Source organism: Pogona vitticeps, chromosome 6 (genome assembly GCF_051106095.1).
Source record: "Pogona vitticeps strain Pit_001003342236 chromosome 6, PviZW2.1, whole genome shotgun sequence".
NCBI classification, from domain to species: domain Eukaryota; kingdom Metazoa; phylum Chordata; class Lepidosauria; order Squamata; family Agamidae; genus Pogona; species Pogona vitticeps.
Window position 1 is genome coordinate 105246080 of NC_135788.1, and position 22736 is coordinate 105268815.

The 22736-nt window shown below is 39.4% G+C and overlaps 2 protein-coding genes across 2 annotated transcripts; both read right to left on the minus strand.

Annotated features, from left to right (window-relative positions):
• Positions 1-153: 153 nt before the first annotated feature.
• LOC110086492 (vomeronasal type-2 receptor 26-like) lies at positions 154-9412 on the minus strand. Its single transcript, XM_020807429.3, has 6 exons — positions 9318-9412; positions 6859-7150; positions 5083-5940; positions 4462-4689; positions 2070-2196; positions 154-1803 (listed from the first exon to the last, which is right to left on the minus strand). The coding sequence occupies exons 1-6, from the start codon at positions 9410-9412 to the stop codon at positions 905-907; spliced, it is 2499 nt and encodes an 832-aa protein (XP_020663088.3). The 3' UTR covers positions 154-904.
• A 1457-nt stretch (positions 9413-10869) lies between these two features.
• On the minus strand, positions 10870-18807 carry LOC110086493 (vomeronasal type-2 receptor 26-like). The gene is made up of 4 exons (XM_078378134.1): positions 17093-18807; positions 15865-16092; positions 13690-13816; positions 10870-12262 (listed from the first exon to the last, which is right to left on the minus strand). Exons 1-4 carry the CDS (start codon positions 17882-17884, stop codon positions 11352-11354), a joined length of 2058 nt encoding a protein of 685 aa, XP_078234260.1. The 5' UTR covers positions 17885-18807; the 3' UTR covers positions 10870-11351.
• Positions 18808-22736: the final 3929 nt, after the last annotated feature.

The window sequence follows — 22736 nt, forward strand, 5'->3', positions numbered from 1 at the left end:
TTTTGATCCATGAATATACCACCACGATATCCCACATTCACAAAATGGAAGACTTTTTTGGGGAAGAATTGCATTTTCTTTTACATAGAAGAAGGTATATAATGCTGATCACACTTTCTCTGTTTCTTTTTAAAAATTATGCACTGTAGGCTTGAGGAGAGATTTATTTATTCCTTTGAGTACAGAAACAAAGGAGAAAATAAAGTGGATTTTTCTCTTCACATGTTCTGACTACATCCAGCCATTAAGATTTGAATCTAATATAAGTAACTGGATATAAAGTCCTGCTGAAATCAGTGCGACTTCGTTGCTTTAAAAAGTCCACCATTAAAGGAGATGAATTATCAATTCTATGCCATAATATTAATTTAACAGGTGGTGTAATCTAAATCAAAATTGATCACTGGCTATCATAGGTACAGAAGATATTTTTGCAATCTCAGATCTACTTGCATATTGCACTTGTGAGCACACTGCTGAGATTAGCAGCGTAACCAAAAAGGGGTCAGAGAAGGGAAGGAGCAGGGGTGTGAGTGAGTGTGCCAGAACCATCTTAGCCCAGATATACAACCACTGTGAAAGCCCATACTGTAACTAGGCTGGGATCATGGTAGACATAAGTAATTGCCAGCATCGGTAGATGGAAAAAATTTGGCATCAACATAGCCTCAGCTCGCTTAGTGTTAGCTTAGTCAATTTTCAGTCATCTTATTTATTTAAGATTACACCATCTGCTACTGAGAAAATAATTTGTTACTGAAAAAAATAATCAAAGGAACTTCTATCTAGTTTTCTTCCAAGCTGCCTGGTAGTTTGGGTGTTATCTCTTAAAATAAATTCTTCTGAATTCATTCTTAAATTTTATATTTTGCAGTACTAAGAAGAGACAAGCATTATTGTGTCACTACTTTCTTCGTGTGAGTTGTTCCCTAGTGTTTAACTCTGGCCTTAATAAAATGATGTAACATTTAGGGAAAAAGATGCAACCCAATAAGCCGGCAGTGGAGGACAAGATGGAGAAGATCTCCACAGCCACCATGTATTTGCCTTTGGTGCTCAGGTAGGTTGGAACAAAGGACACCCAAACACTGCAAAACACCAGCATGCTGAAAGTGATGAATTTGGCCTCATTGAAGCTATCAGGCAATTTCCGGGCAAAGAAGGCCACCAGGAAACTGACACTGGCCAGGAAGCCCAAATAACTCAAGACACCATAAAACATGGATGTAGAACCCTCATTACATTCCAATATGATCTTTTTATCCAGTTGGTGCATGTTCACATCTGGAAATGGAGGAGATATCCAGAGCCAAATGGTACATATAGCTATTTGAATAAAAGAGCCAGAAAGGAGAATGGAATTGGCCAGTCTTTTTCCCATCCATTTTCTCATTGTGGATCCTGGTTTGGTGGCTATAAATGCCAGCACCACTGTGATGGTTTTTGCCAAAATGCTGGAAAGGGCCACAGAGAAAACCATGCCGAAAACCACTTGTCGGAGGAGGCAAGTCAGTTTTGTAGGATGTCCAATAAACAGCAAAGAACAAAGGAAGCAAAGAAGAAGAGAAATGAGGAGGATGTAGGTAAAGCTTCTGTTGTTGGCTTTGACTATGGGTGTGTTCTTATATTTGACAAATATTCCAAACATTAAAGCTGTGATCAAGGAAAAGAAACCAGCCAAGATGGATAAGATGATCCCTAAAGTTTCTTGTTGAGAGAGGTAGTTTATGGTCTTGGAAATGCAATGAGTTTGATCACTACTGGAGTATTCGTGTTCTGGACATTGGGCACAGGAATCCATGTCTAAAAAAAGGGATATAGAGACTCATTTAATTCACATAAAAGAACTACAGTCATAACTGCCTTCATACACATTCAATGTAAATAATAGAAGCGGAGAAAGTGAAAGAAATTTCTGTTTGAGTAAATAGTTGTTGTAGCCCTAGATTCTGTATGGTTTCAGTTAGAAGAAGTCTTTCTCTCTTTGTTAGGAACAGAAGGTAGTACAGTAAAATGAAAAACAGTAAGAGTTATGTTTTGCTATAGAAAGTTTCCATTATGCCTCCTACCCTTTTGGAAAGAGATCATCCCTCCTGGACAGGGAGTACAAGCATAGCAACAGAATTTCTCTCCTTCTTTCTTTTTCTTGCGGAAGCCAGGATAGCAGTTGTCATTACACACAGACACAGGCACCACCTGTCCAAAATTACACAAGATGATTAGCAGGGTTCACCTCGAACAGACCTGTTCTTCTTTGGAATGTAATGATTGACTGATGGATTGGTAATACTCAGAATAGCTTGTAACTTTCTGAGGACTGAGTTTTGGAAAAGAAAATTTGCAGTCTTCCTTAACAGTGAGTACAGACTCCACAGTTCTCTTTTCACATGGGTTCAAAAGAGAGAAGAGTTGCAGTTTTCCCTGAATGAGAAATGTTTTTTTCATGAACAAGAGAATGGTATCTCCTGATTAAATTAGCTACTTTCCATTTTCAACATGGAATCCTTCTTTTCTTTCTTTTTTGGACAAGTTGTTTTCCACTTTCTCAACAATGAATCAATCATCTTGGGATTCCTTGTGAACAGAAAGTAATAAAGAAATAGTTTAAGGAAAAGATAATCTTCAAAATTCCACTGGTACAAATTCAGTGGATGCCATTACGTTTCATGGTATGGAAAGTGGAGTAGCCCAAGGTGGATGGAGAGACAAGCCAAAAATAGGGATTCTTACATACACACAGGTAGGTGTTTTCCCTCACACAAGTTCACACACATAAGAGCAGGCAGGCAGAGATTAACTCAGGTACTGTCTTATCCACATCCCATTCTTTCATTCTACAAAATTAAAAATATTCCTACTTGCTGGTGTTTTCCTCTAGGTCTGGATTCAAAGTTAGTTGACTTATTCACATACACACACTCATTCACTTACAAAGTGTGTGAGGCTACCCTACTTGTCAAAATTTTTTGTCCTTTCCCCAGTGTCTCTCAAAATTCTAACCTGATCCACACTTGATCACTTTCTAAATCTCTATATTGCCCCATTCACTCCCATCCTGTTACTTACTCTGGAAGCCTATACCCACCACGTCTCTTTCTGCTTCGTGTTTCAAGACCTTCCTGAAAATTATTTAAATACTGAGAAATACTTGAGAAATCATTAAGATAACTCTGCTTTTAAGGAACGATCAAAGCTGGGGAAAGGAGCTTCAACAGAGATGACAAAATTTGGTACAGCTGTCCATTCAAAATTTTCTCATGTTGTTAGACAACGTGTGAACAAGGTAAAGAAAATTCTGGAACAATAATTATGCTGTGAACTTGCCTCCTTATGTAGAAATGGGCAGTAATCAGAGAAATGGTGATTCATTTTGATTCATGATTTGTCAAGGTCGATAAATCTCAAATTTTAAATATGATTTTTTTTTTATGAATCTGGGACTAATTTGAAGTCCCAGCAAACTTTTCCAAGTTGACTAATGGATGGATACAGATACATGCCTTAAAGAGCTTCAATCAACACTTCACAGTCAAGTGAAATTTCCAGAACAAGTGGAAAGATTTCTTTCTCATCTGCAAGATTTTTCTAAAGGAGTCAGTTGCGTTCAACTCCTTTGGAGCTGCTGGATTTTTGAATGTTTGAGTTTTAAGTATTGAAATCCTTACCCATGCCAAGATAATGCCAGGAACATGTCCACAAAGCAAGAGGCAGGCAAATGGCAATGGAGCAGGAGGATTCGTACCAGAAGCCAGCAACTCATACAGACAAGGAGATCATGGATTTCCCTCCAAAGGTTCAAACTGGCTGGCTTGCCTAGGTGAGACCATTTTATAACAATTTTATTGTGCGTCTGGATATGCTAAAAGGCAAAGGGATGAATTGTTTTGACTTTCATATATTTTTACTTCAATAAATGTTGATATTTTACCTACTCTCTTCTTTTCCAATGGGCTCTGTACACCTCTGCTTTTTTTGGATTAATGTATAAATTAAGTTCCTGCCTCTAACTTTTATAGCTATAAGCTTATAATTGAAACATATTTTTATGACTGAAGAATTTGAATAAAACTTGAATTCAGTCTTCATATAGTCTTAAGCATTGGTTACTAAGTTTTTCAACCATGTAAAATGAACTTCTGTAAGATGCAGTAAATGTGCCTGACACGAACTTCCAAGGGGTGTTATAATCATATTGTGCTCTGCTTCCATTGTTTGAGTGGCCAACATTTGGCCATGACATGGTCTTGATCCACCAACTCATCAATCTCTGCTTTGCTGCTAGGGTGGAAAACAGGAGGATGCTTGAAGATCTGAAGATCTGTTTACGAATACTGTCATAAAATGTCCACATTCTCATAGCACAACTCAAAATAGTTAATGAGATCGACTAAGATTTTTTATCGAATTAATTAAATAATCTTTTGATTTTTAATCGTTCAAGCTTTTACAAGTATGCCTCACCTGCTTAAAGCTTGGGTGCCATGAGATTTGACCAACGTCTATGGTTAACTCTTTGCCTGGAGGAGCCTTAGGGTCCAGCCTTCCAACTTTTACTCTCCCTATTGAGCCATTGGGAAACATCAACCAGTTTGTAATGTCAAACCCTGCAACTAATTCCCTATTCCCATCAAAATACAGAGTGTCTCCAGCAGTGTTGTTGAATAAGATATTCCTTAAAAAGTGGTGGACCTGGAATGAAAGAGAATGTGAAAAAAAAATGAAAAACTGGGTCCTGAACATAGTATGATAGATTTCTGAAGACATTAGATGTAGAGATTTTATTTTTTAGTTTTTGTTTCCAAGGAGCTGACTTGATGTAAAGAGCAGAGATAAGGAGCAATAATTTTCAGAATGTTTAAGAACGGGTTATATTTGCAATTTAGTTCCATTAATATTGAGTTCACTCTACTCATATTTCCATCTACATTTAATGCAACATGGTTAATCTTCTCTCGTTGAAATTGTCTGACAAAATGAAGAATTTTGTTGCATTTTTTAATTAATTAGAATATTAGTGTTTCCCCTTGCCTCTTGTTCATATGCATAAACTAACATGGTTTTCTAAAAACGTGTTTTAACTACCTGCCATGGCTGAATATTCATAAGTGGCATGTTCCCTCTCTCAAGAGACCTCCTATATTTGGAAGTGGATCCATACAAAGCATGCAAAGCATGTGCTACAGCATAGACAGCACTGTAGACGTTGTAGCTGTGGCCAAACATTCTCATTTCAAACAAAGATCCAGGAAGAGTTTCGAGCTTCTCTTCTCCAGTACAGAGGTTATTGTTTCCTTCTTCCCCTTTAGACATCTTGAAATAACAATCGAAGGACTGCTGCCAGAAGTCCTGGATAAAGCCATCTCCTTTGGCCCAGGAAGGTTTTACAGTCTGAAGGAACTCTTGGAAGCCTAATGGCTGGTTTGAGTGAACAGTAAAGGATAAAGAACCATGGAAGGTTTCCATATCCCATATCTTTTGAACAGATACTGATTCAAAGTCCCAGTGGGAGGTGACAACCCACACTTTCTCCAGAGGGGGCAGCGACAAGAAGGGAGTAAGAAACAACAACATTCTCAGACTCTGAAAAGATGGAGATTCTCCATACACAAAGAGGACACTGGCTTTCCTTTCAGTGACCTTTCTATAACTTTTCCAGTGCTTTAAATATGAGTCTATCAGGTCCTCCACATAATCCCATTTGGGTAATCTCACTATGAAGGCATCACAGATGCCATTCTGGGAAAGCAGTGGCACTATTGTTTGTAAGAACCTGTCTCCTTTGTCATCATCCACAGCACCGAGCCCAATCCATGTCCATCTGAAATGCTGAAGTAACCGCACAATTCCCTTGTATTGTTTGGCTTCATTCGGGACCATCTGGTACAAAAATGGGAAATGGCTTCTGCTATTTTCTGCTGGCAGAAAGGATCCATAGGTGAGCTAGAATAACATCAGTAAAGCTATTTTTAGGATGGATTAAAAGAGAACACACATGAGTGATTTTAAAATGTTACATTTTTAACACAGGTTTAAAGATCTCCACTAGACAGCTGCCTAATATTTGCGTAGCCTCCAGATAAATAAGCTCTCTTTTTAAAACTTTGTTTCACCATTTAGATATTTCTCACAGCGTTCGAAGAAAATGAAATCATAACACCTAGGCTGCAGATTTTATACTCTTCAGCATGATTTCATTCTCACATAAAATACAGCATGTGCCACATTCCTTTTATGTAACTTCTTTTCAATACTGCTAGATATGTTTCTCAAATAATGGTCCCAATACTTGCTTGACCCTTTCCTCACGTCTTTTACACAGTCTGCTGAGACAGTCTGTCAACATATGAACTCTGAGAGATCAAAGTCTATTCTTCCATACCAGATATTCTGACATGACAGTGGAAATTTACAAGTCAGCAGTGAGAGAAAGGAGAAAAGCACTTCCACCTCCTTTTCGAAGTGAAACTGACTAGAAAATTTTTTGCTGTCCTGTCAGACTAGCGCTTTCCCATTTTGAAAAAAAAAAATTAAGCACTGGCCAACAACAGAGGTAGTAAGAGGTTCTGGGATGTAGCATGAGGGTGGATGAAAATGCAAGGATTCTAAATGGATTACATTGAAATCATGCCTGTAAACACGCTGATTAATGAAATGATTTAAAATCCCTTGTGTAGTTTCCTGAAATGGTTTTAAGCCCCTGCTTCATATCAGAACGATAATTTTCAAAGTGGAAATTTCAAAGGGTTTATCATCTAGATAGCATTTCACAAATTTGTGGCCCAAAATACTGGAGAAAACATCATGAAATCTTCGACTGAAATGGAAGGTACTGTATCACACATCTTAAATAGAGCCTACCTGGGGCATCTTGTGGTTGGCTGATAGGATTTCTACATTGGCAGAAATTTCAGACAGACACCCTCCAACGACAGCAATCAAACTGTTGTGGTTGTGACACTTAAAGTTGGGGACAAACCTGTCCTGTGTAGAAAGAAGACTGAGAGTGGCCTTATAGGTCATCCTTGCTGTGTAGTAGCTATTGAGGATGTAGAATCCCAGAGAAATATTTGGCAAAATTTTAGGATTCTCATTGATCTCTTTGACAGCAAATGCCAAGGCCAGGGCATGTTGGTAATTTTTAGGCACTGAACTGTTAACAAGAGATAGAGGCCATTTAACGCAAGAACAAAAGCAATACTATATTCATCATCATTACCTGGCATACTTTCAACACTTCCTTCATCTACTGCCAATAGAATAGAAGAAAAGAATAGGGAATAGAAGGAAAGAAAAGTGTCTTACATAGGTTCATCGATCAACATCTGCGCAGGCTGCTCCGTGAAAGAGAAGTTGTTAGAGAGAAGAATGACCTGGGAAATAATCCCACCAATCACAAGGTTGCCTGGCTGGAAAAACTGGTGCGGAATAGGGAGGGGATCGTCATAGACGGTGCAATTAATAAAATGTGTTTTGCCCACAATACGACACGAGAGAACAAGGAATAACATCATCACCAGCACAATCCTGTTCAAAAAACATCTGCTTCTGAAATCAATTGCCATGTTTCTGTTTTCAACGTTATATTCAATTCTATTATTAGTTTAACTGCAGCCTCCTCTGAATTGCAAATGGTGCTGTCTCTTCTTGTTTTGTTGAGGAATATGAATCTTGTAATTCATATTGGTTCCTTGTCCATGAATGCCCCGACCAAAGATTCCAAAAACAAGGGTGGCAGACAATTTTATTTGGTCAGTAAAATCTCAGAAACAGTCAAACTTTCAAGTCCTAGAAGAGACTTCATGAGGCTAGGCATTGCTGAGCTAAACATCTCATAAGCTTCTTACCTCCTTGATTTGCGCTCTGGGTGGGACTGCGAACTGTAAAATGCTTTTTTTTCTTCATAAAATCTGTTTAGTTACAAGCAACATAAACTTTGCAGTGGCATGTAAAGGAAAACAAGTAATATTGTGAATTCTTGACCCTTCTCCCCCCCGCCCCCATTCATGTACATTAGAATTATTTAAAAGGTATTGGCAGTAGATGAAGGAAGAAAATGAAAAGAAGAATGGAAGGTATGTTCCCACATAGGTATTATAGTAAGTTGATGTATGCTAGTTCATAGCTTCATCATTAAAGTTCGGTTTTCCCAAGCTGGAAAAAAAAATATAAAGATGAGTCAGACAAGGAGAAGAATGGAGAGTCAGTGGTAATCACAGTATATTTCCTTTGATTTAAAAATAATGGTAGGACCGATGGATTGAAATTTAACTAAAATAATGGAAATGATGTATACAAAAGGATGGCCAGACCTCTGGACAATACACTTCAGTCATGTTCTAAAGGGCATGTTGTCTTTTAAAGCTTTTTCAGAAGTACTTGTTGATCTTGCTAACCAGTCCTGGAAACCCATTGTGTAACAGAATGGAAACCTATTTTTTTCCCCTTAATGATAGGGCAGAAAGTTACATTTCCCAAATGTGTTTGTCTTTCAAATTGCATCATGTTGTAACGGGATTATAGTAAACTTCTGTTTTCTTTTAAATTTTTGCCCCCCTCTGGTGAACTGCAAGTGTCATTTTCTACTTGGAAGAACAAGAAGTAAGTCACAGGAACTGGAGGTTGCTTGTCAGAATTATACTGAATCACAAGCCCATCATGCTTGGCACCAGATCACTTCAAAATAATGTTCATCTCCTCTATGTCTCACACTATTTCTTTTTTTAAGTGTAAAGTTTTTTTAATGATTTAAGAGACGTGACTATTTATTTATGTATTCGATTTATATCCTGCCCATCTGGTATATTGTACCACTCTGGGCGGCTTACAACGTAACATAAATGTAACTAAAGAGAAGCAAAAACAAAAACTAAGCTAAATTTAAATTTTAACTTGAGATGCACTCATATGCCATAATAACTGTGGTATGTTTTCATGATGGGTTAGTTGTTTAAGACAGATGCTCCCAGGAACTCTCACTTGTTGTGTTCATTGCTGGCTTGTTTCCCTCCCCGTTTTTAAAGTCCTTCCTGGAATTCCAGGCATCTTGTATTTAATGTGTTTCTTCTGTGATTTATCAATGGAAGGATAATATGGGCTTAAGCCAAGAATCTCATTACAGAGGCATATGTGCCTCATGAGAGCAGTTTCTGGGCAGCTTACAATTTAATTATACAAGCTATACATGGCTCCCTCCTTCCAGTCAGCTGGGTACCCAATTTACTGACCCTAAAAGAAGGAAGACTGAGTTAACCTTGGGCCAGCTACCTGAGCCTGTCAGGATCGAACTCAGGTTGTGAGCAGAGTCTTGACTGCCGTACTGCAGTTTAGCCAGTCCACCACAAGGCTCATCCTTTGGTATGAGTTCACTTTGTTCATTTTTCTTGACATAGACTATTTCTATTAGTGTAACCATTACTTTACCATTGTTTGGTGCTCTGAAAATTTGTGAATGCTCTGTCCTTCCATCTTTCTGTCCGACAGGTGACATTCCCTAGTATTTTGAACTTGATTCATGTGGCTTACTATTTCCTCATATATAGTTTCAACTTGATAGGTCAGAATCAAGTGATCAGAGCACAGGACCGTCTTTTATTTATTTACTTCAACACAGATCAGTTGGACTTTACATAAAACATCATGGGATTGAACATCTGGTCTTGTTTAAGATTTCACATTTTCTTCAGATCACATTTGCTTTTCTTATATTTATTTGCAAGTAGCAGTTCTCGGGATTTTTAAGACCCATAAGATTGCTCTTTTCAAATATCTTCATCCATTTTTCCACCACACATTGTGTAGTCCTCGATTTAGAACATGTTTTTATCATTCTCTTTTACTTGGGATGGAAGTGCAAAGTCTTTAGGGCTAATGCTTCTGTGACAGACTTTTGGGAAATGGATAAAATGTTCATGTATTTTTTCTCATCCCTTTTAAACTAGAGTTTTGTCGATTGTTCTGGATGATAGCCCCAACTCTAGCTCCTTAGCATGTAATATAGGTTCTCTTCACAATTGGCAGGATTGCTCAGAACCTAGGAATACACATCTTGCCCTCTCCATGATTAATACATCCTTTTTCTCTTCAAACTGCTCTCTTCAGATGTACAAAGGTCCGCCCATCCTGTTTTTTGTGCTTTGCTCTGTTATGTATGGCAGTAGTTCAACACTCAAGTGTTTTTGGACTGCAACTCCCAGAAGCCTTCACCACCAGCTGTGTTGGCTGGGGTTTCTGGGAGTTGCAGTTCAAAAACACCTGAGTAACCCAAGGTTAAGAACCACTGATGTATGGGTCTCATGGTATCTGGAACCTTGGATAAACAACTATACAAAAAACAGCAACAATATATATATAGCATTGGCTGCCCATCTGTTTCCTTGTCAACTTCAAAGTTTTAATGCTTACTTATAAGGCCCTAAACGGTTTAGGACCTCGATATTTGGCGGAACGCCTCCTCCCACCAAGGTCTACCCGGATCACCCGCGCGAGTCAGGAGGTGAGGCTGAGGAGCCTGACGCCGAGAGAGGCCCGGAAGGAGAAGACACGAAACTGGGCCTTTTCAGCGGTGGCTCCTCGCCTCTGGAACAATCTCCCTCCAGAGATTCGCGCGGCCCCCACGCTGGGCACCTTTAAAACCCAATTAAAAACATGGCTGTTTATTCAGGCCTTCCCTCCAGCCAACTCTTGATTTTTTCTTACTTTTCCTTTATTTTTACTGCTGTTCTTGTTTGATTATTATGTATTTGTCTATGTTTTATTATTTGATTTTATATTTGGAAGCCGCCTAAAGTGGTCCGGTGGGCCAGATAGGATACAGTATGCATGACATGGGATAACATAGAAAAGTTTCTCCATAGTGTTTTAAAAGAGTATGGCGTGACAGTCTCCTCAGATACATTCCTTGTTCTTAAGCAACATATATTTTATTTACATTGTTGTATTTCTTTCCACAAACCACATTTTGCTTATAAAATAGAATGCTATCCTGCCTCACCTTGCTGTGCTGGATTAGATCAGCTTACAAAGTAACCAAAAACATGGCAGAAAAGGGAAGGCATGGGGAGGAAGTGAGAATGCCAGCTCCAAACCCATCACTACTCAGACACATAGCCACTATGACAGTGCACTATGGCAGGCGGGGATCAGGTTATTCTTAAGTAACTCTCAACATCTGTAGTCTGGGAGTGTTTTGGATTCAGCATAACTTGAGCTCTCAGAGGCAGCTTAGCCAGCCCTCAGTCATCTTTGCTAGTTAATTACTGTATAGTTTTAGTTTTGGTGAGCCTTCTTGGGTTGTCTAAGAGGAGAAACGTGACACACAAATGAAACAAAATTTTAAAATAATATATAACGTTTTATAGTTTTTTGCTCCTTCTGTTTACTAGTTGCTCCCTGTTATTCAGCTCAGGCCTCAGCACAATGATGTAGCATTTTGGGAAAAAGATGCAGCCCAGTAAGCCAGCAGTAGAAATTAAGATGGAGAAGATCTCCACAGCTACCATGTGTTTTCCTTTGGTGCTCAGGTAAGCTGGAACAAAGGACACCCAAACGCTGCAAAACACCAACATGCTGAAAGTGATGAATTTGGCCTCATTGAAGCTGTCAGGCAACTTCCTGGCTAAAAAAGCCACTGTGAAACTGATCAAGGCCAAGAAGACCATGTAGCTCAGGGCACAGTAAAAGAAGACAACAGAGCCTTCATTACATTCCAGTATGATCTCCCCATTTAGTGATTGCATGTCCATATGTGGAAATGGAGGAGAAGTACTTAGCCAAAAAATGCAGAGTCCTGTTTGAATGAAGGGACAGCAAAGGGCAATAACAGCTGATGTTCTTTTCCCCATCCATTTCCTCATTCTAGAATTTGGTTTCGTAGCCATGAATGCCAGTACCACAGTGATGGTCTTGGCCAAAAGAGCAGAAAGGGCAGCAGAGAAGATGATGCCGAAAAGAGTTTGCCGAAGCAAACAGGTTATTTCCGTTGGCTCCCCAATGAACAACAAGGAGCAGAGAAAGCAAAGAAGGAGGGAGGTGAGGAGGATGTAGGTGAGGCTCCGGTTGTTGGCTTTGACTAAAGGAGTGTTCTGGTATTTCCAGAAGGTTCCAATTACCAAAGCTGTTATGAAAGCAAAAATAGCAGCAGACAAAGCTAACATAATCCCCAAAGGTTCTTCATATGAGAGATAGCTTATATCCTTGGGAATGCACTGATCCTGGCTCAAGTTGGGATGTTGATCTTCTGAACATTTGGCACAGGCATCCATGTCTGAAAACACAAAGGGATGTTTAGGCATCTACCTATTATTTCCTAGAGTTGTTCTAGATTTGTGTCCTCCAGGTGCTTTGGATATCAAACTCCAGAATTCCTGACCATAGATCAGGGGTGTCCAACCTTTCACCTTCCCTGGGCCACATTAGAAGATGAAAATTTGGTTTGGGCCGCACATACATTTGGTTTGGGCCGCATGGGGGGGCAGCCCTAGCCATCCTCCGCAGCTCCGCTCCAAGTGCGCTTACTGGCAGCTGCGATCTCAGACAGCAGAGACTGCCAGCTTCAACTCCGGTGGCTTTATGGGGCTGGGAGGGGGTCCACCTATTGACGGGGATGGCACAATGCAGTCACACAGTCCCCTCTCCCCTCCCCTCCCACTCCTTCCTTCCTTCCCTCTTCCCCCCTACCGTTGTGACGTGCCCCAGCCGCATTCTGGCCGCAAGCGCCAGCAGTGTAACTTGAAACTTTGGAATTTCTTTAAAAATAAAAAATTGCACTGGGCCGCATTATGAGCCAACCTGGGCCGCATGCGGCCCTCGGGCCGCAGGTTGGACAAGCCTGCCATAGATCATGGTGGCTGCTTTTTGGGAGTTGAAGTCAAATACATTTGGAAGGGCCAAAAGTATTTTGCCACTCAGTGACAAAATTATTTTCTGCATATTGCATCTATGTATGGCAAGTGTTTTTAGCAGCAGAGGGAGATTTGCAATTAAAGACTTCCTCTTTCTACCCCACACTTTGTGTATATAATCAGCCTTATTGTGTGTGAGCTGTGGAAACCCCAGAATGGAACCAGAAGTCTTTAATTACTAGTAATCTCCTCCAATTGACAACTTTACTGGGAGTGGATTCTGACTATGGGATGTAGGATCTGGATGTACAAGTTAGCATTATTACACAAGTGTTTGTTATGTGTTTTCAGAGAGCAAAGAGAGACATAGGTTGCCATAAATTGATCTCCTCAGATTAGGACTGAATTCAAGAGCTTGAGAAGTTTGTTATGCAAAAAGGGGGAACAAAAGAAAAGCGTGAATTTTTAAAACACCTCTCTTGTCCATTTGGTGGATAGACTTCAGGCTTCCTTTTTTCTCCCTAAAATTCTGGCCCAAGATCCACCAAGTAACACCTGGTGAAAAAGGCATACAGCAAGAAGGAAAGAATTCTGAATTTGTTTTGACCTCTGGAGCTGAATGGCGCTCACTGTTCTAACACACAATAAATCACCTCTGATCACCCGCAACATTCTTCCTTTCAATATGCCAAGTGGAGAGGAGGGCATTTGGTAGCTGGTGTCCTTAAACAAATGGGCACTGAGACATCCATCCTCATCTATTACAAATTACCTAGAGATCGCCAGACACAGTTTCTGCTCCCTCCTGGTGCAAGGTGTATTTGAAATAGTTGTACAAAATGCTTCCTACCTTTCTGGTTAGAGATCATCCCTTCTGAACACAGAGTACAATCATAACAGCAGAATTTCTCTCCTTGTTTCTTTTTTCTGTGGGATCCTGGATAGCAGTTGTCATTACAGACAGAAAGGGGCAGTACCTGTCAATGAATATGAAGGCTGATTAGTGCCAGTAAAGAATGTATTAGGAAGCTGTGGAATTCAAGAAATAGCCAGCTGTTAATAAAACTCTCAATATACTCCTGTTATGCTGGAGATTAACACCACTTTTACAGAAGAGTGGAGAATGTCACCAAGCAGTAAGGTGGAGCTTGAGCAGTTTCTACTGAACTTGACAATATTGCATATTTAAAAACAGTGCTTTAAGCATATTTGTGTCTTTCATGTGAAATTAACTTCCAAGCCGACAGGAGACTGACTCAATACAGCTGTTGTTGTTTAGTCATTAGGTCGTGTCTGACTCTTTGTGATCGCATGGACAAGAGCATGCTAGGCCCTCCTGTCTTCCACTGTCTCCCGGAATTTGGTTAAATTCATGTCAATACAATAGGACCCCCTTATTTGTGAGATCAATATCTGCTGATTCACTTATCCATGGTCTGAAATCATTAAAAATATTTTTTAATAATCCCATAAATATGCATTTCTAACAATGAACTGACCACTAGAGGTAACCAGAGACTCTATAGTGTTCAGTAGAGAACGATATTTCCACAATGCCATTATCAGAATTGGCTACCAAAGGGATTCAAAGACCATTCTATGTATAGCATTCACTATTGTAATAGTGTTTGCTATAATCCACATTTTTTTCAGCCTCCACAGAGTCTGAGTGCCACAGGCTCCTGATGCTAATGATCAAAATGTATTATTTTCTTCCTACATGAATGTTCTTCATATGGAAAAAGATGGGGGAAGTGATGGGAAAGCATATGACAATTACCACACAACGTTGTCACAATCTCTGTGAAATGACATCTATGAGGCAAAGTAATGGCTGAATGCTATTATCATCTATAGGCACACAAGGGCTGCGATAACGTGGACAAATACCAAAGGATTTGCTCTGCTTATAAAATTCAAAGTATCCTTTTTACTGACTACACAATGGAAAGGTCCAGGCCTTTTTGCTGTCAAAGTGCCTTTTTCTTTTCTCTGCCACTGTGGGGCTTCTATTTTTTCAAGCCAGAATGATTAAAATGGACTTTTCCCTATGTGGTTTATTGTGATATGTTCTTGTTAACATGGGGAGGGGCATGCCTATAGGTGGTGCTTTGGTGACATATACAGTTGGGGTGTGATAGGAGGACTGGAGGAACGTACCTCTGCATTCTTTCATCTCCCCCATTGTTCCCTGAATGTTTTAATGAAAAAATGTTTTACATATAAGAGGTTAGCACTAGATCACCCTATCATCTTAATTGCTGGGTCCTCATTACTATTTCTTGCATTTACACTCCATAAAAGGATCAGCAAAGGTGAGACCAGAGGAAAGAAGAAAAGAAGGGGCGGGGCTGTGGCTGAAACACAAATTGCCTCACATCCAATATGTGAACGGTGAACTCCCAAATCAATCCGCAGGGCCTGTGTGAGCTCTGACTGCAATCTGAAATGGAATAAAGGCTGCAGATCAAATCCAGTGTAGTTGCACCCTAAATTAGCTTCAAGAGCCTTATAATATTGGTTTACATGAACCATATAAAGATGCTCCTCTCTAATGCATGTGTGTAGGTTACAATCAAGGAATAAAGTATTGATTGGTTGTTGTAGGTTTTTCGGGCTCTTTGGCCATGTTCTGAAGGTTGTTCTTCCTGACGTTTCACCAGGCATGGACAGAGTTCCTATGCCGGTCCTCTGAAGATGCTGGTCACAGGGACTGGCAAAACGTCAGGAAGAACAACCTTCAGAGCTGAAAGAGCCGAAAACCCACAACAACCATTAGATCCCGGCCGTAAAAGCCTTTGCGAATACATTAAGGTGTTGATTGTTGGTAGATGAAGCTGTAGTGGAGATGTTTGAGTTCGCCATTTATTTACTTGATTTCTTATAGACAAAGGACAATGCTTCAACAAAACTCAGTACTTTGCATCCCAAGGAAGCAGCTGAGGGACAAGCAGGATGATGGCAGTGGAATGTGGTTCCAAATAATTCTTAAAACATCACCATCTGCTCTGCAACTATGGTTTACCTGATTAAAGTTAGTGTGCCACACTATTTGGTCATCATTGATAGTAAACTCTTTGCCTGGGGGAGCCTGAGGGTCCATCTTTCCAACTATTACTCTCAGTGCCGAGCCATTGGGGAACATCCGCCAATTGGTAACATCAAAAGCAGCCACCAGTGTTCTGTTTTCATTAAGGTGAATAGTATCTCTTGCACTGTTGTTGAACACCATGCCTTTCAGGAAGGAGTGAAGCTAGGAAAATGCAACAATAGAGGGAAAACAATATCTTTATAAGGCAGTCTACTGAGATGGTATTCTGACATCAATTTTCTTTTTGAGAGAGAGAGAGAGAGAGAGAGAGAGAGAGAGAGAGGGAGAGAGAGGGAGAGAGAGAGATGTTGTTTTGGACTGTATCTCTCAGATACAGTATATTTGGAGTTCTAGTCAAACTATGTGACTTTTTCAAATTCTAATATCACACGCATATATATTTCTACTTTAACCTTAAGCAATAAACATGGATTTGCTTCTGTGTAAATTGGGAATCATTTAGGCAGACCTTTTAAAAACTGAAACATGCTTATATTGCTGAAATCTGATAATATGATTAAAAATGCACAAAAAAACTGGAGGGACATGAGATGGATCACGGATGAAGACAGAAGATGAGAAAGACAGTATCTAAAAATTAAGCAACAGCATCATTCATAGAATAAGTTTCAATATGATGTGATCCTTGCCGTGTATGACAGATAAGAGAGAGAGAGAGAGAGAGAGAGAGAGAGGTGATTTTGCATTTATTACCACATTTACTTTCCTTTGGGTCTCCACAGATTGCAATATATGAAGAAAGCACTGTTGCTATTTCGTATACATTACTATAGGGAATAATTACTCAGTCATATTTTTGAACACAGGCTTCAAGGACCTCTATCCTGCTACAGACTTAAAGGGCAGAATTTCCTAAATCGCCAAATTATGCATTCACACTAGCCAGAATCTTATTGGGATTTTACTTCAGAGTAAGTGAAACTGGGTAAGTCATGGTGGCAAATTGCAGCTAATTAGCAAGACACCAGTTGCCTGCCAATTGCATTCCTGTCATGAGACCTGGTACACATCCAAGCGCACTTCCAGCACCTTGTCAATTAGCTGCAATTCACTGTCATGATTTAAGCAATTTCGTATAGTCCAAAGTGAACTCCCAACAGGATCCTGGTTAAAAATCCCAAAAGGATCCTGGTTTAATTACCTGCCATGGCTCCACATTCTGGAATGACAGTTTCCCATGTTTTATCAGTCTCCTGTGTTCAGAGATTGATTTATAGATAGCATGCAAAGCATGGGCCACGGCATAGACAGCATTGTACACATTGTAGCTATGGCCAGTCATGTTCATTTCAAATAAAGTTCCAGGAATGGTCTCCAGGTTCTCCTTTCCACTGCAGAGATCCATTTGATCCTCTTCCTTAGGTATTTTTAATGAACAGCTGAATGCCTGTTCCCAGAAGTCCTGGATAAATCCATCTCCTGTGCTCCAGGAAGGTCTTATATTCTGAATGAACTCCCGGAATCCTAATGGTTCCTTTGTGGGAACATTGAAGACTAAAGAACCATGGAAAGTTCGTATGTCCCATGTCTTTTGAAGTGAGATTGAATCGAAATCCCAATGAGAGGTAGCAATCCACACTTTACTGAGAGGTGGAAATGAGAAGTAAGATGCTGAAAGCAGCAACAGTCTCAGAGCCTGAAAAGATGGAGGTTCTGCATATACGAAGTATACATTGGCTTTTCTTTCCATGAAAATTGGAGAGTTCTCCAGCCTTTCCACAATCTCCTCCATCACATCATGCACATGAACCTGTTTGATCAATCTTTCTATGAAGGCATAACAGATACCCTTCCGGGAAAGCATAGGCACTATTGCCTGCAAAAATTTATCCCCATGGTCATCATCTACAGCAAAAAGGCCAATCCATACCCATTTGAAATGCTGAAGTAATTTTATAAGCCCACTATATTGGTGGTCTTCTTCTGGGACCATCTGGTAGAGAAAAGAAAATTGTGTTTTGTCTTCCTGAAGTGGTGAAAATGATCCGTAGGTGAGCTGTAAAAAAGCACATCGGTCATGTCAGAACCTGCCCAGATCTTTCTCACAATTGTAATTGTGCACACTTCCATGAATATTCCTCACCTGTGGAATCTTGTAGATGGAAGAGGAGGCAGCTACATTGGTGGAGATCCTGGAAAAAAGGCTCCCAATAATAGCTATCAGCTTGTTCTTTGTGTCACTCTTGAAGTTGGGGATAAACCTATGCTTTGGGGAAAGCAGATTGAGAGTGGCCTTGTAGGTCATCCATGCAATGTAGTAGCTGTTGAGGATGTGGAACCCCACAGAAATATTGGGTAAGATTTGAGGATCCTCATTGATCTCTTTGACAGCAAATGCTAAGGCCAGGATGTGCTGGTAGTTCTTTGGTACTGATCTGTAATGAGAGGAACAGGTTATTTAACCCAAGACTAGTATTTGTTCACCAGCATTGTTCTTCACAGAAAACAATGTGTTTATTGTTTTGTCAGCAGCCATCAAGAAGGTGAGTACAAATGATGTGCATATTCCCTTCGTTAATAGATGTCTGTGTGATCTTTCTTTGGTTATAGTATATCTTCTCCTTCTTCTACATAATGCAGTTCTCTCTGTATACAGAAAGATTGAGGGACAGGGGAGAAATAGAGTACTTGTCTACAAAGCGTTGAGCAAGACATGTTTCAGCTACAGACGCTAAGCAAGAAGAAATTAAATGTTTTGATGCAAGTGTCCAGGAGGAATTGATCATACTGTAAAACAGAATACAGTCATAATGAACCCAATAATAGGAGATAAAGTGGCACCCAACATTGTTGGAGAATTTGACGTAGGAAAAAAGTGAAAGAGTTACCTATACAGTTCTTATCCCAAAAAATAAAAATAAAGAGTTGTGGCACCTTAAAGAATGCTATATTTCAAGGCAAGCTTTTGTGGATACATCCTCTTCAGACATTCTTCTAGATATGCTTGCACAAACTATGACTACTTATTTGAAAACTATAATTATAGAATTGTGTGAAGTCAAAACCATTTTTACTGCAAATGCATGCTTCAAACAACTAAAGAGATGATTGTACACATGGAGATCACCAGATGAGTAAGCCGCTGCCAAGCCATGGCTTCGGCATGGTGGCTTTCCTTTGCCGGCTTCACCGGAGGACACGAGATCCCCTTTAAGTTTCGTGTGAGTAGTTTTAGAAGAGGGGGGGACCTTAGGCTATTTAAAGGCTGTTCCCTCCCTCTTTGCTTCCCCTTTCTTGCTGGCATCCCACCCGTCCGCCCTACATTCTAGTGTGAGTTTATCTGGTCGCCTTTGGGGCTGTAAAGGAATTTTTGACCTGGCTCCTGATTGGCTTTTGGTGGTGGTGATTTTTTTTTTTTTTTTGCTAATCCCACACTGGAGAAGGTGCGCTGGCAAATTTTGAGGTGGAAATTCAGTCACATTGGCGGTTAGTGTGGATTAAACAGTTAGTTTGGTGAGCCCCAGAACAATAGCAGGTAATTACAGTATAGCTCATCTGAACACCTAGCACTGCAGATCATGCGATTACAGTGCTGGGGAGGAAATGCGCTGGGGACACACCCAGACCAACAGTCTACAAGGCTGAGAGTGGCTCAAGGACTGCGGTGGTCAAATTTGGGACGGCAGAGTTTCTCAATATAGCTGGGAAAAATTGGGCTAGAGACTCGCACATGCGTTGGTTAGAAGGGTCCGTTTTGACCTACGTTTTTGAAACCTGAATCCGCACTATGGCAGGACCCCCCTTTGCCAAAGGATTGGCAACAATGATTATATGCAATAAAGTGTGGCCTGTGTTTAATCCATATTTTTGGTCTCGCGTATAAAGACTTGCATCACTGTATCATCTTGCATCATCTTCACATCCCGCTGTATGAGGAAATCACATAGCATCCTGAGAGACTCTTCCCATCCTGCTTATAACTTTTTTGAACTGTTACCATCTGGCAGAAGATATAGAACAATTAAGACTCGGACCACACGTTTTCTCAATAGTTTTTATCCCAGAGCTATAATTGCAATTAATAATGAGCTTAAAGACCACCAGTAGTGAATAATTAGTTGGACAGTGTTACTTGGCCTGCGATGTAGATGTTTGTATTTTTAGTGGGGGACTTTTAGTGGGTGGGGAGTGTTTGGGGAATTTTATGTGTGTGCATGTGTCTGCTCTCTGGGTGTCTGTGAATTTCGTTGTATGTGTATATACTTACAATGACAATAAATTATTATTATTATTATTATTATTATTATTATTATTATTATTATTATTATTATTATTATTATTATTATTATTATTAATGTTGCCAACAAAGACATTGACATTGTTACACGTTTTGTATACTTTGAGACTTGGAAGGATAACTACGAAGGGACTATAAAAGATTTTACAATGTAAGGGTGCCTCATGGAAAACAAGACTAAGCTCATCCACAGTATTATATTCTCAATTACTTTTAAGGATGGGAATGCTTGCCAATAAAGAAAGCTGGTGGTAAAATAATGAATTTGAAATACGGTGCTGGAGGAGGGTTTTGTGGATACCATGGATCTCCAGAAGGATGAACAAGTGTGTGCTAGATCAGATCAAATGTGAATTCTCTAGAAGCAAAACTGATGAAATTTAAGCTGTCAAACACTGTGTACATCATCAAAAGAGAAGAGTGACTAGATGACAGTAATACTAGAAAAAGTTGTAGAAAACAGGAAAAGATGATGACAAGGTATGAGCTAGATTGACTCAGTAAAGGAAATCATAGCTTTAATTCGCAGGACTTGAGCAGGTCTTTTTGGAGGTCACTGATTGATGGGGTTGCTGTAAAACAGAAGTTATATGATAGCAAATAACAACAACAAAAAGAAATTTACTAGAAAACTGTCATGCTATCTCTGATGGACTTTCTTTCCTTCAGTGTATAAATATCTAAACAAATAGGTTCAAAGGAGACCAAATAGGTATTCAAGGAAATACATACAGCTAAGTTGACTCCAGATTAAATTACCTTCCTTGAAATCAGTGGGAATTCTTTCGTGCTATTACTAATTTTTCACAATGATTTCACTGGGAATTTACTGCAACTCCAACACCCAATACATCTAATGAGCATATAAGAATACAACACATAACACATTTTCATCTGATTTAATATATGTATTGTTCCTGGAAAAGAAATCCTAAAAATGTCAGAGCTTGCCTAGTACCAACTGACACATGATAGTTTTTTTTTGAAGATTTATAGCTTTCTGTAAGATAATGTATAAAGCTATAAATCTTCAAAAAAACTATAATGTGTCATTTCCCATTTTTAAAAAATGCTTACAGTTATATGTTATCTTAAGAATAAAACTGAACTTGAAAAGGCAAATTTCAGTTTGAGATGTTGAACTATATCTCTCATAGCCATTAAGTTATCATTCAACTTTGAGTTTCTTTGTTTTTTTTTAAATTTATGAAAAGGCCTGAACCAAATTAGTGAAACTAATGGTAAAATCTATGGGGGGAAAAAAACCTGGGTAGAATGTCTTCATTGTGATAATGAGAAATAAAAGTGTGTGAGAGAAAACAGAAATGCTGACAGAAGTTGAGAGGTGCTGGAAAAAGCTCTGGAAAAGCTGATTGTGCCCAGTTACACAAGATCAATGGCGTTGCAGATGAAATGACCGAGATATGCTAATGACTCTTGGAATGCTACTGAAAAGACAGTTAGCTAATACTTAGGTCTAATAATAGATAACCAACTCTTGTTTGTGATTGTAACATTTTACAGAAAGAAATATTTCCTTACACAGATTCCTCAATCTGCATCTGGGCTGGTGGTTCAAGGAAAGTCAGAGGAGTATGCAGGAAGAAAACCTGGGTAACAATCCCACCAATGACAAGGTTTCCTGGCTGGTAAAATGCATGAGGAATAGGCAGGGGATCATCAAATATCGTACAGTTAATAGAATGTGTCTCACAAACAATGTGACACAGCAGTACAAACAGGAGCACCACCACCAATATGATCCTGTTGAGGAAATGTCTTCTCCAGAAAATGATTTCCATGTTTCCATTGTCACCAGTACATGTTCTGTGGTATAATGAGGTTTACTAAGCACGCGGCTCACTTGTGGATCAGTTTTATGCTACAGTGATGCATTCTTTGGCTGGCTGAGTGCTTCATCTGACAGAGTCTTTATTTAATCATGGGCCGCTGCCCAACCTTTACTTAGACAAGGGAAGAGATGACGAACAAGGGTACTCACGGTATACTTTTCTAGATGGAAAATCAAGGTAAAACCAAGCTGTGGTTGAAATCTGAACGAGGAAATTTCTGATAGATCATAATAACAGTACCCAGCCTATGGCTAGGTCTTATTCTAAACAACACATGGGACATATATTTCTTTCAGATGTTATTGTTGGTGTACCCAGTTGGTGCTGGAAATCTACTGTGTATTGGAACGAAAACTTGTAATTTATACAGTGATAACTTAGATTCTTGCTTCCCCAGGGTGTTTTTATCTTTTGAAGTTGCCTCATGCGTGATAGAATTGTAAGAGATGTACTTCTTTCTAAAAAAATTTTTTAGTCTAAGAGAGATAAAATAATAAGTGGTACATGGCCAGCTGATGAACGCTGTTTCTGTTCAGTTTAACAAATCAACACATTGGCCACATGTAATGGGTTTAAATGCACAGTGACAACATTAGGACTTGGATGCTCATCTTGATGTACATCCTTCAAAAGACCACTTTAATTAATATTTGCCCAATTTATGATAATTAATAGTATTTTTAAAATATTTATTT